Source organism: Hippocampus guttulatus, chromosome 12 (genome assembly GCF_054856545.1).
Source record: "Hippocampus guttulatus isolate MCC_2025c chromosome 12, RoL_Hgut_1.0, whole genome shotgun sequence".
In the NCBI taxonomy this organism is placed as follows: Eukaryota; Metazoa; Chordata; class Actinopteri; order Syngnathiformes; family Syngnathidae; genus Hippocampus; species Hippocampus guttulatus.
In genome coordinates this window covers 11637009-11651562 of record NC_141272.1, presented here as the reverse complement: position 1 = coordinate 11651562, position 14554 = coordinate 11637009, and the positions used below count along the sequence as shown (strand labels likewise).

Below are 14554 nucleotides of genomic sequence, written 5' to 3'. Positions count from 1 at the left end.
CATACGCATATTTCTTTTTCGAGATTCAATACAAGAGCTGGCTCGAAAATGACGCCTTTACAAAAAATAATAAAAGAGCTAAAAATGCATGGTTGTAAATGAGTACAATGTAACCCACTGAGCATCTTCTGCGGCCCTTTATTCTTCAATTTTCCAGTCGGTGCCCCTTGGAAGAAAAAGTTTGGACACCCCCTGATTTAAGACTATTGATTAAATCTAACATGCGGGGTTTTTTTGGACGGAATGTGGAAGAAAGCCAGAAGTCCACACGGGAATTCCATTTCGTTTAAATCGTTTTATACGATGACTCAATCAAAAAGGTGATTTACGGTCCTAGTGAGAGCCTTTGTGTCACGATCCCTCGTTCATGTCCTGGCCTGACTTCTCTTAATGAAACTGGATAGTGACAGATAGAGAGCTGCGTTTAATGAAGAATCCTGACATTTGCAGCAGTCACTGATTGATGTGCATATATCACACACACACACACACACACACACACACACACACACACGCACACACACACGCACACACACACACACACACACACACGCACACGCACACGCACACGCACACGCACGACATTGATCTGTATTTCAGATGAGATACCATGCAGCTGCGTGTGGCGTCGGCACACATGGACTAGTTCGAGGCCTCGTCTGTGTACCGGGAAGCGGATCGATGTTTCCCTTAGCAAGGGGCCATTAAGGGATCAGCGGGAAAGGAAAGTCAACGAGGTTTCCGGGAGCATCCCTTTTTTTACAACAGGGGATCCACATCAATGGCCTGATATCAATGAGAAGGAGGTGTGAGAAAAGATGAATGAGGTGGCAGGGGAATGCCAAAATTGCGACTGGTGAATATAATGAACTCGTAGGAAGGAACAGGACAAGCTTGGAGGCTCAACGGGGCCATTTTTTTGGACACATTGTTTTCCATTTTCTAAATTTCCTCAGAAAAAAAAAAAAAAAGAAGTGGCGGCAGTACATAGCATGTACCCGTATAGCGGGTGGTGCCCAACTACCCAACAGACATTCTCAAGCCAATTAACAGCAACCAAAAAAAAAATCTATCTTTGTCCATCTATGTATGCCAGGGAGGATGTGTGACAGTTAAACGCTGTTCCACGAGATGGCCATTCATACAACAGAATGATAACTGGGTTGAACGAAATGGGCCCAGATTTCACACTGAATATGTCACTGCGTAAAGTAAATAGAGATGATTCAGATTACTTTAGTACGTATTCTTTTTGTGACATTTTTTTATGGTGGTGGGCCATAATGTACTTCTTCGGCTATATAAAGTTTGGGGAAACACTGACTTAAAAAATGTTATTTTTGCAACATGGATTAAATTTAAATTGCCGTTAGGTTATACTGTGGCCGCAGTGCCAGTCTCCAGAGGTTGGTTTGGGAATTAAATCCCTTGCAGGGAAATACGATGGTGAGAAGGCAATGTCAGACAGATGATGGGGATGACAGCTGATATTCGACTAATGCTAGCGGCGCTTAAACACAAGCTGTGGTCAGAATCACTTTTTTACTATACAGTGGCTACCACTGTATAGTAAATTTGCCATTCTGTCGTGCTGGTCCAATTTGTATCTTGAATATAGATTATCCCCCTGTATCTCCTCATCAATGAACAACAATTTGGAAAATATCTCAAATATATTCAATTATGCATGGCACTGATATACAAAAATATTATTTAAAATTGTGGTTTGAGAACATAATTAAAGGCTATGCAACTCGGGGCCAAAAAACAATGTTTGTGACATTTGTTAATACAAGTCAGTATAATCCGGGGGTCGGCAACCCGCAGCTCTGGAGCCGCATGCGGCTCTTTAGCGCCGCCCTAGTGGCTCCCTGGAGCTTTTTCAAAAATGTTTGAAAATGGAAAAAGATGGGGGAAGGAAATATATTTTTTGTTTTAATATGGTTTCTGTAGGAGGACAAACATTTTCTTGAAGCCAAAGAGATGTCCTCTGTGACTATTTATCATCACTGCCAACATAAGTGCACGCCATTATTATGAATGGCTACATGTTGAGAATCACAACACACAAAGAAAACGACAGCACTCTCTCTCAGTTGTCTGGTGTGCTTTTTTTTCAGAACTCCATTGGTAAGTGGTAAATCATAAAATCACTGACACAAACCATTTATGGTTCATTGTTACATGCGCAGACACAAGCAAAGTAATTCTAGGCAATTTCTCCAATTCTTATTGATGGTCACGACACCTATCCAGCCTGATGCTTGTTGCTATGCAGAATTCCGAGGCTTCAATTATAACAACCTCACGGGTCAATTTAAAAGGTGAGTCAGATACACATTAAGGAAACCATTAAAAAAAAAACGCACAAAAAAATCTCAAACAGCACTGAAAGCCATCTCAGACAAGTATATACCGTACACACCACTTGGTATGAAATATAAATCATTGCGGTTACATCTGACACGTCTCTGTTTGGCTCAGCAGGAATGAAGAATGCAAATTAAGTGAGGGGGGGGGAGGTGTGGAATATATTCAAGAACATCTCAAATGTAGTGCAATGTTTTGCAAATAAACAGGTTGGCTAATTCAACAGCTAAAATCACTGCTCTGCATTAATTCCAAAAGAGCGACTCTGTCCGTTTAACAGACAGCATCTCCACATTTTATTTTGTTTTCATTGTCAAAACAACAAATATTCTTCTTTGGGACATTTCAATGGAAAGCAACAACGTATGATAGAAAGAAAAAAAAATGATGCCAATCGGCCGACTTTGGTGGGGCGATGCCGCTCCAGCCCCAAATGCACCACCTGATAATTGGCCGCCAGAATAATAATTTTTGTTTTGACCTCTAACAAACAAGAACAAGGTGCCAAATGGAAAAAGAATATGTAGTAACTATTAGCCAGATCAGCTAGAACTGATTTTAGGAAAAGAAATTCCAGTATCATGCAATGCATACACAACTGCAAGGTACAACCAAAATAATAAATATATTGTGAGCCAAATACCTCTCTTGTATTGCCTATCAGTAGATTCTGCAGGTGTCAAATATGTGTGTTTTATTTTGAATGACTGAACAAGGTGGAGGATCGCAGCGTGCAAAAAACAACAAAAAACAACAAAAAATTGAATAAAAAAAACAACACATTGTTCTGCTGCGTCATGGAAAAATCCAAGAAAAATATCCCGAATTAGACTTACTCTCATCAGGGTTTGGTGATGCAAGAATGGCGCTGTGTTTCCTCTTCACCTCCTCGACTTTCTCCGCCAGAGACTCGATGAAACCTCGGATTTCCTCCACCTGTCGGAAACGAGAGACAAATAGATTTGCATCCGCTCGACACGCACCGAGGCCGGAGGAACCTCTCATTACACTAAAGTGACGCTCTCATTGTCATATTAAGATGACTGAAAGCGCGTTGATGAAAAGAAAATCACATCGAAGGGAACCTTAGTTTGTGTGCAAAGTGAATTTGCATTTGACTCCAAAGCCAATTACTGTAGTTGAAAGCCCGATTAAAGTGTGCAAAAACTCCAATCAAATTGATATATTCCAATTAAAAATACTAAAGACTCACACATTGTCAGATTTATTTTATAAGTTGTCAAAAAAAATAATTAAAATTTGTTAATGTTAACCCTTTCAGGTTTCGACAGTGTTATCATGATTGGTGCATGAAAGGGTTAATAGCTGCGATAGAATTGTATGAGCCACAAAAAAAAAAAGGCATCACCACAACATCACGAAAAGTCTTTCCAGAACTCGAAATAAATTCGAAATGATGTGGTCAAAAGAAAAAGGTGGAAAAGAAACATTTTGGTCCATTTTGCCATCTTGACACAAAATCCTTATTTGACCAAAGTCATCCTGATATCTCACAAACGCCATCAGATGAGCATCATCAGCGGCTGCCAGTGGACTCATCCACGGCTCGGGAAATTCACTCTGCATTTTTGATTCCTTCACATAGCTGCTCAAGTAAGTCACCGGCCTGTACTTCAGTGTGTCTGGCTGCTGCGGAATCTGAGAAGGTGATTTGCTTGGTTTTGTTTCACCTGCCGTTTCCTTCTTTTTTTTTTGCCTTCAAACATGGCGGCCATCACTTCAATCAGACATTCTTTTATCCTTTTTGCATCTGAGATCCGGCTTCTTGTGCTTCCCCACACACACGCCACTCCAAGTGAGCGCTCTGTTGCTGTGTGTGTGTGTGTGTGTGTGTGTGTGTGTGTGTGTGTGTGTGTGCGCACAAGAGAGAGACGGGTTGGAGGGAAATGAATTGCCGATTTTCACTGTCCACTTTCGGAAAATGACATTTTCTAATAATATCCTGTCGGCTTTTCTTCCAGCTGGCAAAGTGTCAGTGAAAGTTAAAAGTTGCACTCGGTGACCCAGTTCAAAAAAACTGCCCGTCTAATGTTGTCACTGGCCTACACACGCTGACCCAAAACCAAAACCAAAACAGTTTTTGCCTCATCCAGTCATGCCGAGTTCTTTCATTGCAGCGGCGCAAGCAGTTTTGGAGTGACTTTGGAAATCTTAGTTGTCATTCTTTTTGTTATTCAAACCATATTTATACCATGGGTTTTTTTTATTTAAATTGACTTCATTTTAAAAGCTAATTGACTGCATGTGCTATCTTAAAAACTTAAATGCATTTTATTTTTAAATATACCCTCCTTTCATGTGCTATTTTTCACTTAAATTTACATCATTTCAAATTATATTTAAATATATATTTTAAATTATATATATTATTCCACGTACTGTTTTAAACCTAAATTGACTTTATATGAAAAAAACCCAAAACAAAACCGACATTCTACGTACTCGTAGGCATCAGCAAGACTGACCATTGAATTGTGTGACATTTTGTCCATTTCGGAGCGACGTGACGGGGTGCAGTCGCAAGTCTGCTCGGAGAGCGCCGTGCTTGCTTGATTGGATTTTAACCGATTGACACGCTAAACCTTCACTTATGACTCTGTCATTCCCAGATTGACAGACGAATCCTCCTATCATGACAGTGCCGTTCCCAGTGTGCGCTTGCATACTGTAGCTAATTCATTTTCCATTTTATTTCGGAACCAAACAGAGATTTTGACAGCTACTGTTCGAAGTGACCTTTTGAACTGATTGATAAAAGCAATGTCATTATCAGTTGTGGTTTTGTAGAGTTTTTTTTTTTTTTTTAATTTTAATAATCACGATGTAATAGTGGTGGCATGAAGAGATGGATTAAGTCCGCACTGCAGGCCCCGGCACCAAATGCACTGGTTAATATCCTGTTAACTCTTTAATTAGCTGCTGATTGTGATTTGATTTTATGATTTCAAATGACAACATAATTGGCTTGGGAAGGCCCCCCGGGGAGAAACTGGGCTGCTGGCTCGGCCCATTGATGCAAGCGTGTAAAAAAACAGCAAACGGTGAGCGTTTGACGGGTAGGACGATATGAGCAAGCCAGGATGAAAGCACTCGGAGCTGTCTCGCGGACCGCGTGTCGGTGAGTCATGGCGCGGCTCTCATAAGACAACAAGAGCGAATTTCATTAGTGTGGTTGCATAACAACATCAGACGCGGTGGAAAAGTATATGCAGGAACACAACAAACACACCCTTATACTTCCAGGGATTTACTGTGTATGTCTTTCGCGTGCACTTGCACTTTTGATAGCCGCCACCGTCTCATTTCCTGGACCCGAAATCCTGTTCAACTCTCGCTAATGAAGTCGCAGGAACGAGCGCGACGAATGACGACATTTTTGTTTCGGTGCGCATGGTAATGAGTGATTAGAAGGCAGCAAGTCTTGCATCTGTTCACTTTACACTTGCATCATCAGTTCGGAACGCGCTTGTAGCAAGAACAGAAGCCAACTGATACTTGACGGCGCTTAAGCGCTTGTCACAAAATGACAAATACGCACCGATAAAGCTTAAATTGCACTGTACAAGGAACTAGTAACATCACGTGACTTGTCATGTTTTATATATAATATTTCTGGTTGGCATGAGTTGTGTTTTCACAAAAGGCTGTGGCAAAAAGAAAACAAACATGAGGTACGCGTTGGTTTGCTGTGCATTTTGACATCATACAAGGACACCAAACATATTTTGGGTCAGTGTGGTATGACATGCGTGCCTATTGAGGAATACAGTACAACTATGGATCTGGAAATCCCTCATCGTGGCCTTTAATTTGATGCGCGACTCAACGTGGTTTGTTGTACACTGGCTTTCTTTTAATGTCGACATTTTCGCTTTAGATTTTCAAGCAAAAACGTCTGTTTGCTTGGTGAGGTTTTGTGTTACGGCATATCGACAAAATCGCTACAGGTTTGATATCCTCCCCTGCGATATATGACTCGATGTGGTTTCTCTCTCTCTCCGTCTCGTACATCAGGACAGGCCAATGAAAAACAACCATTTTTGTCATTTAAAAATTTTTTTTACATTCCCATTAATTTAAAAAAAATCAAGTGAAATCACTCGCATACGAACGCAAAATGCTGTCATATGAAAAAAAAATGGCCACTCAATCCCATGAATGGTTCGGTGATACCAAAACTAACCCATTGTTTCCAGTATGATGCGAAGGGCAGGGAATTGCAGTCATCTGCTTCGCCCCCCCTCACCCTCACCCTCCTCCCTCCCTTAAAAGCATAATTAACACACACAGTCAGGGTGAGACGCAGGATGACTCCCTTTCCACCACCGTGACCTTCATCTCGGGCCTCGTTCTTCTACATCACTGTCATTCGCAAAACGCTTGCGCTCTGTGGCGATCTGCCTTCTCACTTGAAGGCAGTTTTCCAGTGAAAGTGAAATTCCAGACAAGATAGCGAGATGAACGTTTCAATTTACAGGCCGTCTGTCAGAGGAGAATAAAAGGCAGAAAAAGAAATGTCAAGGGAACTTGAAAATTGCACCAATCTTGTCTTGATTGCAGCCTTTATCACGGTTATTTCATGGGGGGGGGGCAGACGGAGAAAATGTATTTTGTAACCCAATTAACCTTGAAGAACATTTTTTTTTTCTCTGTACTTGTGTCCAGTAAGGTCCTTTGTTGGTATTCTTCATGATCAGAGTGAATGAATAAAGATTCAGAACATACTATTCAAGTGGAAGTGTTTTTAAATCCCCATTATTTGCCAATGATGCCGATGATGACGGGCTTTCAAAATCAGTTACATTTTGGAAAATTTGGTTCTTGCACGAGATGCTTTTTTTAGTAATTGTGCGAAGGCTTTTAGCCCTCACACGTTATTCCATCGACACCGTGAACTTTTTTTTTTCTTTTATTCTCACAATATGCATAACAAAAGCCAAAAATGATCATTTCTTTTGGGGGGGGATTTTGTTTTGTTTTTCTCCTTTTATTTGCCCATTTTTTGGAGTGGTTCACAGGCTATTCCAACATACATTTTTCATTGATCCGATACTTTCTATTAAAGGCCTATTACATTTGCTGTTTTTTGGGCTTGTTTTTCAATTTTTTTTTTTTTTTTGATAGAGGCACCTGCAGATGACGATGTAGCTTTGACAACTCAAGTATTTATAGTCTCGTGCGCTTTGAAGCTTCCCAAGCAGGCATGAACAACCACCTTTGTAGCTGCCTTCGCAATGGCCGGGGGAGGACCCCCTCACCCCCAGCCCCCCTCTCCAAATCCGCTTTTCTGAGACCCATTATGACATTGAATTCATGTTCGGGATACTGTACACATGCACGACATGTACAAGAAAAAAAAAAACTCCTCCTGGATGCGAATGTACTTTACATGCACTTCCGCTGTCAAGTGGAAGAAGAAAGCGCGGAAGTGGGCCAAGCTGCTGTGATCCAATCAATTGTTTACATATCAAATCAAATAAGCCACCAACAACGAGGCCAATCATACCAAGTGACGCCATGGAAGGACAAAGGCACAAGACTGATGACTGTACTGACGTGCAGGCTATTTGCAAGTTACTGCCGCGAGACCGCCAAAGTCAGGGGTGTCCAAACTTTTTCCATTTCAGGGCCGCATTCATTCAAAAAAATGCAAGGATGCAAGGGCCACTTGAACCTTAATTCGATCAAACATGCTCAAACCAGTCAAGCAAGCAATGATACTGTAGAGTGTTTACATTTTGCAGTTATTTGGGGAAACTGTTGCACGGCAGCGTTCTGTTCAGGGGGATAAGGCAAATTGTTGAGGATTTTTCAAGATTTTATACTTTATTTTACTTTTATTTAGCAAGGCTAAGCTGTCCTAAACATATAACTTAGTCAGTTAATAAAGGTTCAGTCAGAGTTTGATGTTGGGCTGCAGAATTCACTTTCCATGACAGTATTTCCCTATGGAAAAAAAGTCATTCTGAAACTTTGCTGTGATTGCCGAGGGCGCCTGAATTCAACCGGCATCGCATCAGTGAACTTACATGAATGGATAAATAAAACAAAACGGTGTAAAGAACAAATAAAGTGGAAAAAAAGACAAAAATCCACCTGCTCAAAGAATTCATCCATGAATCCTTTGTCCATCCCCACGGCCACTTCATCTTCCTCCTCTGTCGTCTCCTTCCCCTGTGAACAACAACAACAACCCAAACGTTCATGTTAAAATGAATTTCACTGAAATGAAGGGCCAATTCCCCCAAAACTGTTCAATTGCACGAGCAAAGGTAGAAAGGAAAAACTTGAAAATGAATCATACATCCCTGCGATAAAGTCATCAGAAACAAGAACCATCAACTCAAGTCAAGTGATGAAGTAATCAATGGCTCTTCATGGGATCATTTAAGTCATGATTTCCTGTCGGGGAAACAAAACAAACAAACAAACAAAAAAAAAAAAAATCAATTCCCTGATTTTTCTTGTCAATGCTGCACAGGTAGTGTGCATTTTCAGATTCTGATTGCTGTTCTGCGCACACGTGGACCCCGTCCATGTATTTTCTAGAGCGTCAATTTAGTCTGCACGAAAACTAAAAAGCGTGTTTTTGGAATGTGGGACAGGTCAGACGACATGGAGAAAACGCACGCAAGCACGAGGAGAACACGCACCCTCCAAACAAGAAGGCCACAGTTGAGATTTAAACCCAAATGCTGCGCTGTGAGGCTGCCGATTCACTGAGCACTACCGGTGGAGCTCATCGGGCTGAACATCAACAGCCCATAATGACAATAAATCGAAAACCTTTTAACCACTCACATAAAAAAAAAAAAATGTTGATTTATACCAACATGAGCAAGTATAAACCCTCACATTTGTTTCACAAAATTCAAGGTGGAAAAAAAATTGGAAAAAGAACCGCTATACAAGTAAAATTCATGAGTGGCCCACACTTGAAAGAGAAATGTATACCATCAGTGCCAATGAATATTCAAGAACCAGTCATGCCATTTGCAAGTTTCTTTCAATAGGTCCATTAAGTGCTTAATTTAAATGCAAGCATGCATGGGAATAAATGAACCACCATCTCCACTGGTCTTGAAAAACCCATTCAAGTGAAAAACACGTCTGATAAATTCGGCCCACCACAAAGAGCTTTGTTAACAAGCGTGCGAAATTCAAATAAATAGAATTTAAAAAAATCACCTCGTCTATTTGTCACTCAAATAGTATGTGTTGTAGGGTCGGAAGCCTGTTAGCTTCCGACTCTGTTCGTCTCCATGTGCCCTGCGATTGGCTGGCAACCGGTTCAGGGTGTCCCCCGCATACTGTCTGAAGTTGGCTGGGATAGGTTCCAGCAGATACCCCCCCCCCCCCCCCCGCGACCCTTGTGAGGAAAAGCGGATTGAAAAATGGATGGATGGAGGGATGGATGGATGGATGGAGGTCTAAGAGCGTTTCAGTAGACTCTGAGCGTTTTAGTGGCACGTTTAATGTTTCCACACGCTTTTTCCTCCTTTTGGGTTCCCATACTCAAGCCTCCTGCGTCTTTGCGTTCCAGCCAAAGCAAGACGCCTCCTGCATTAGACATGACTCAATCTGTGTCAGCTGCACTGAAAGCGCAAGCAGATTTATTATCATAATATAGCAAAAACAACATTCATTATGTATGTTTGCTCACTCACACACACACACACACACACATACACGCACGCACGCACGCACACACACACACATATTGAAATTTGTATAATGAATTGTTTTCTGCAGAAGGCTGACAACATGCATTGCCGATGATTGTGCTCTTGGAACATAATCATCGGCAAAGCATGCACATGTGATCCTTCTATCTTCCAGAAGTGGAAAATTGCTCACAATCTGTACCTGAATAGAAATAAAGATAGTCGTGCAAAACACAAAACGACTGTGGATATTTATTTTCTGGCTGCTATCACACAATTTTGTTGGCAAAGCAGCCAGTCCGACCCTGGCACTGTCGGAGAGTTAGTAATTGTCATCATCGCGGTACAGCGTCGTGTAGAACTGTAATGCATCATAATGGGGTGGTGAAAATGCAAGTAAATCCATCCATCCATTTTCAACACCGCTTATCATGAACAGGGTCAAATAAGACTTGCCTCATTCAAGCCCTCAGGACATTGGGTGCCTACACAGGAAGCGATCTCCTGCCAGCTCATCTGATTGAGAAATTACAGAACCTACAGAAGCGACACTATGGGCTGACATTCAAACAATGCACTCTGGCTTCAGTTTGGTCATAAGGGTAAAAATCAAGCCATAGTTCCAGACTTCAAAGACACAATGCATCTCAAATCATCTTTCCCCATTGAAATTAATGAAAATGCCATTAATCGGTTTGTAATGTACCGTATTTTCCACACGATTATGAGGCGCACCTTCAATGAATGGCCTATTTTTTTTTTTATATATTGGACGCACGGCATTATAAGACGCAATATACAAGGCATCCACTAGATGGAGCTACGCTCAAGAAAATGCAACAGAACGTACACTACACTTCACCCTAATTTATATAGCGACGATCAGATGTCAGTAAAACTTATTTAATAAAGCAGCGGCACAGTTCACTTAGCCAACAGCAAGTTATAAGATTGACTCGTTAACGTTGAACTCTCTTGCCGCCGCTCTATTTCAGTGTTCAACTGTGTAACCCGATTGCCTTAAGTTTGAACTCTGCATTGCAAGCATGTCTCTAGCAAGGGGCCATTTTGGGGTTGACATATTACCGTAATGACCATACACAAGGCGCATCGGATTTTAAGGCGCGCTTGAGCTTTTAAGAAAATGGAAGACTTTTAGGTGTGCCTTTTAGTGCAGAAAATATAGTACATGTACGAACATACTACAAATACTGCTACTGGTTACTCCAAAATGGTTCAATGATTTGTTGTTTACGATGATACTAATGCAGCGTGTTATACCGGAGACAAATTCCTTGTGTGTTCTACATACTTGGCAAATAAAGATGATTCTGATTCTGATTCTGATTCTGAACATGTGCATAGGTGTCATCTTGTGGCCACTCCTCACCAATTTGTGGTGTCACCCTGGCCACCCCACAGGTGGTTGGTTTAAAGATACAAAATGTGATTAAGACAGTGAACTCCAACTAGTAGAGGCAATAAAAATCTTGAAACCTCATTTTTTCTTCTTTTTTTTTTAAAGAATTATTTACGATCTGCCAAACAGCTGCTTGCTGTGAAATGATTGGAGTTTAGCACCACAACGTAGCATTCACAAGTAAAGTCAAGGCAAGGAAACTTTATTTATATTGTGCATGTCATGTACAAAATAACTCAATGTGCTTCACATGGACAATATACAATTTGACCCAAGGGTATCACATACAGGCTGAACAAAATGGGTCCAAGGACTGATCCTTGAGGAACCACACACGCCATGGTCATTCAATCAGATTCAAAACTTCCTTCAAATAGGACCTGAAGCATTTTAGGACCATGAACATTTAGTCCTTAGTTTCCAACCTGTTCAACAGAATATTATGATCTACTGTATCATCGCTGCATTGAAACCCAACAAGACGAGCACCTACTCCTTCCTAGTGATGTCAAGTCAAACATGTAAATCAGGTCACTTGTAAATCAAGGCACCACTTGTTAGGCTGGTAATGAAAAAAACTAAAATGATTACCGGTACTTAGTAAGGCATCAGAAACATTTATTCGGCCTGTAAGACCCTTGTCATTTTACAATTTACACTTCCATAATAGCATTCCTCCCACCACGCTGTTTGAGAACCATTGTTGCACCTTTTTCAAGAAATTGCAGAGAGCAAATCTGACCCAAGTTGAATAAGATGCGAGACAAGGCCTGGCTGCAGCGAGGAGGCTTCAGCAGCAACAAGCAAGATGAGGAAGAATCATGTGGGTGGCACAAGATATGAAGCACAGCAGCACCAAGCCAGTGTGTTTGTGTGTGTGTGTGCGTGCGTGCGTGCGTGTGTGTGTGTCTCCTCTCCCTGACAATCCCCCTCAATGTCCTCCTGCCTTAATCGTCTTTTCGCTCTCCATCCTGCAGATTTGATCTCTTCTGGAGAAGCATTAGAGCAACAGGCCCACACAGCATGGACACCGGTGCCTCCTCCTGCTTTTTCTTTCTTTTTTTTGACGCTCCTCAGCTCCATTTAAACAATCCCTCCCTCCTGAGAAATTCAATGTGATCCAAAACGAGACCTCCATTCATTTTATATAACATTTCTCTTCATGAGGGCATTGACTGAGGTGGCACCTGTCCCGGCTGAACCTGGTCTGGTCTGTCTCGAAACACAGTACGCATAGTTGAAACAATTGCTGTAACGAATTCACAGACTGAGAGTTATGCAATACTCTATTGTGGCGCTAAACCATGAACCCATTCCAGTTTTCCTGTGACACACTTACTTGGGCATATGCTACATAAGAACATGAACGTCAACAGTGGTCATCTAGCGCAATTGCAAAGTGCAGTTCACTAGCCGCCATCCATCCATCCATCCTTTTTCTGATCTGCTTAATCCTCACAAGGGTCGTGAGGCATGCTGGAGCCTAGCCCAGCTGTCTTCGGGCAGTAGGCGGGGGACACCCTGAACCGGTTACCAGTCAATCGCAGGGCACACAGAGACGAACAACCATCCGCGCTCACACTCACACCTAGGGTCAATTTAGAGTGCTCCATCAGTCTGCCATGCATGTTTTTGGAATATGGGAGGAACCCGTAGTACGAGCCACCTTCCTCCCGAAAAATACATTTTCCCTCAACATACTGTAGTCTGCTGGCATGGCCACTTTAGAGCGCCTCGTTGTCAGCAGTGAGTGCATGCACATCGAGGAGAGGTGCCAGTAATTTTGAAAATTAAATGTCCGACATAACCAGTATGTGGGTAGGGTTTTTATGCTGGCGTAGCTGCTTAACAGCGCCTCGGTGTCGCCACGTGAAAAAAGCACCGTGATACAGTACTGCCTTTTTGTTTGAGGACCAAGAGAACGGAGTGATATTTCACCATCATTTATTTAATCATTCAAGTCGCCACGGTTGTTAACAAATCTTCTATGGGGAGTGCTAAATTTAGAGGACATTTGATTTTCTCCTTACATTATTGCTCAATTTTGATTGACCTTGCTACCGAGGTAATCATCATAAAATATGGGCATGTCACAATGTAGTTATGACGGTGGTTCTGTTTTGCAGTGCTGTACAACAGTACTGTATCATACCAAGGCTAACAATTGCGCTCATTAAATTGCGCAGATGTACCGAGGGTTGTGGCTAGCGCCTGTCAAGATCCAATTTCATCGTCCTTGCCTCTCTCACATCTCATCCCGACCTTCAACGGCCTCATCAGCGGAGTAAAGAGGTCTAAAAAAAGGCACATGAATACAATCTAAAGACGATGTACTGTAAGATTACATTCTAACTTGAAACGCCACTGGCAGCCTCAAAGAAAATCAATTCCGGGCACCAATGTCGGCAGCAGCTGCCAATTCTCGCAAAGATAACTCCCTCCACCACCCCCGGGGGGGCCAGCCTGTCATCGGAGCGCATGGTTATTCTCATTCTGGCTCGTTAATGCGCAATTAGCCGACGGGTATGGGCATTAAGACAATTAGGTGATGTTCACTGGCATGCTCGTCTGTCGTGAAGGAAGCCGGTGCCGCTAAATTCTTCTGGAGTTCGACTGGAAAGAAGGCAACTTGTTTTCGCTCCCTCTCCCCTGCCTTTTCCCGTCATCAATCAGCCGAATAGCCACGAATTACCATAGAACTGTCTCTGTGCAATAACACTGTGACGGAGTAGTGCGTGGATGTTAACTCCAGACAAAAGGAAACGGGTTCTAAGCTAAACAATGAGACAAAGAAAGCAGCCACAGTGAAGTATTTACTCACTTTGCTGACCCAAATACGAGGTACACCAGCAAAGTCGGGCGTGGTGGAGGGAGAGGGCACGGTGCAAACGCCGGCCAGCCGTCACGCGCCTAAATATAATAGATGACGGGGGGTATCACTGCGTGCTGTCTCCTATTTTAGAAGGGGAGGGCAACGTTTGAATATGTTTTTTTAAGATCTGGAAATGTTCTAAATTAGTTTGGGGATGACATGGATGAAATATTGTTGGAAGCCAGAATTATTTGCGGAAATTTGCCA

The 14554-nt window shown here is 42.1% G+C and overlaps 1 protein-coding gene across 3 annotated transcripts in view; it reads right to left on the bottom strand.

Moving 5' to 3' along the window:
- The window catches only part of stx1a (syntaxin 1A (brain)), a 40571-nt gene that overhangs the window by 21159 nt on the left and 4858 nt on the right, over positions 1 to 14554 (bottom strand). For all 3 annotated transcript variants that reach the window (XM_086124880.1, XM_086124882.1, XM_086124881.1), the window contains exons 2-3: positions 8488 to 8565; positions 3207 to 3306 (exon numbers count right to left, since the gene is read on the bottom strand). In XM_086124880.1, coding sequence (XP_085981006.1) covers positions 3207 to 3306; positions 8488 to 8565 — 178 coding nt within the window. The remainder of the gene's footprint in view (positions 1 to 3206; positions 3307 to 8487; positions 8566 to 14554) is intronic.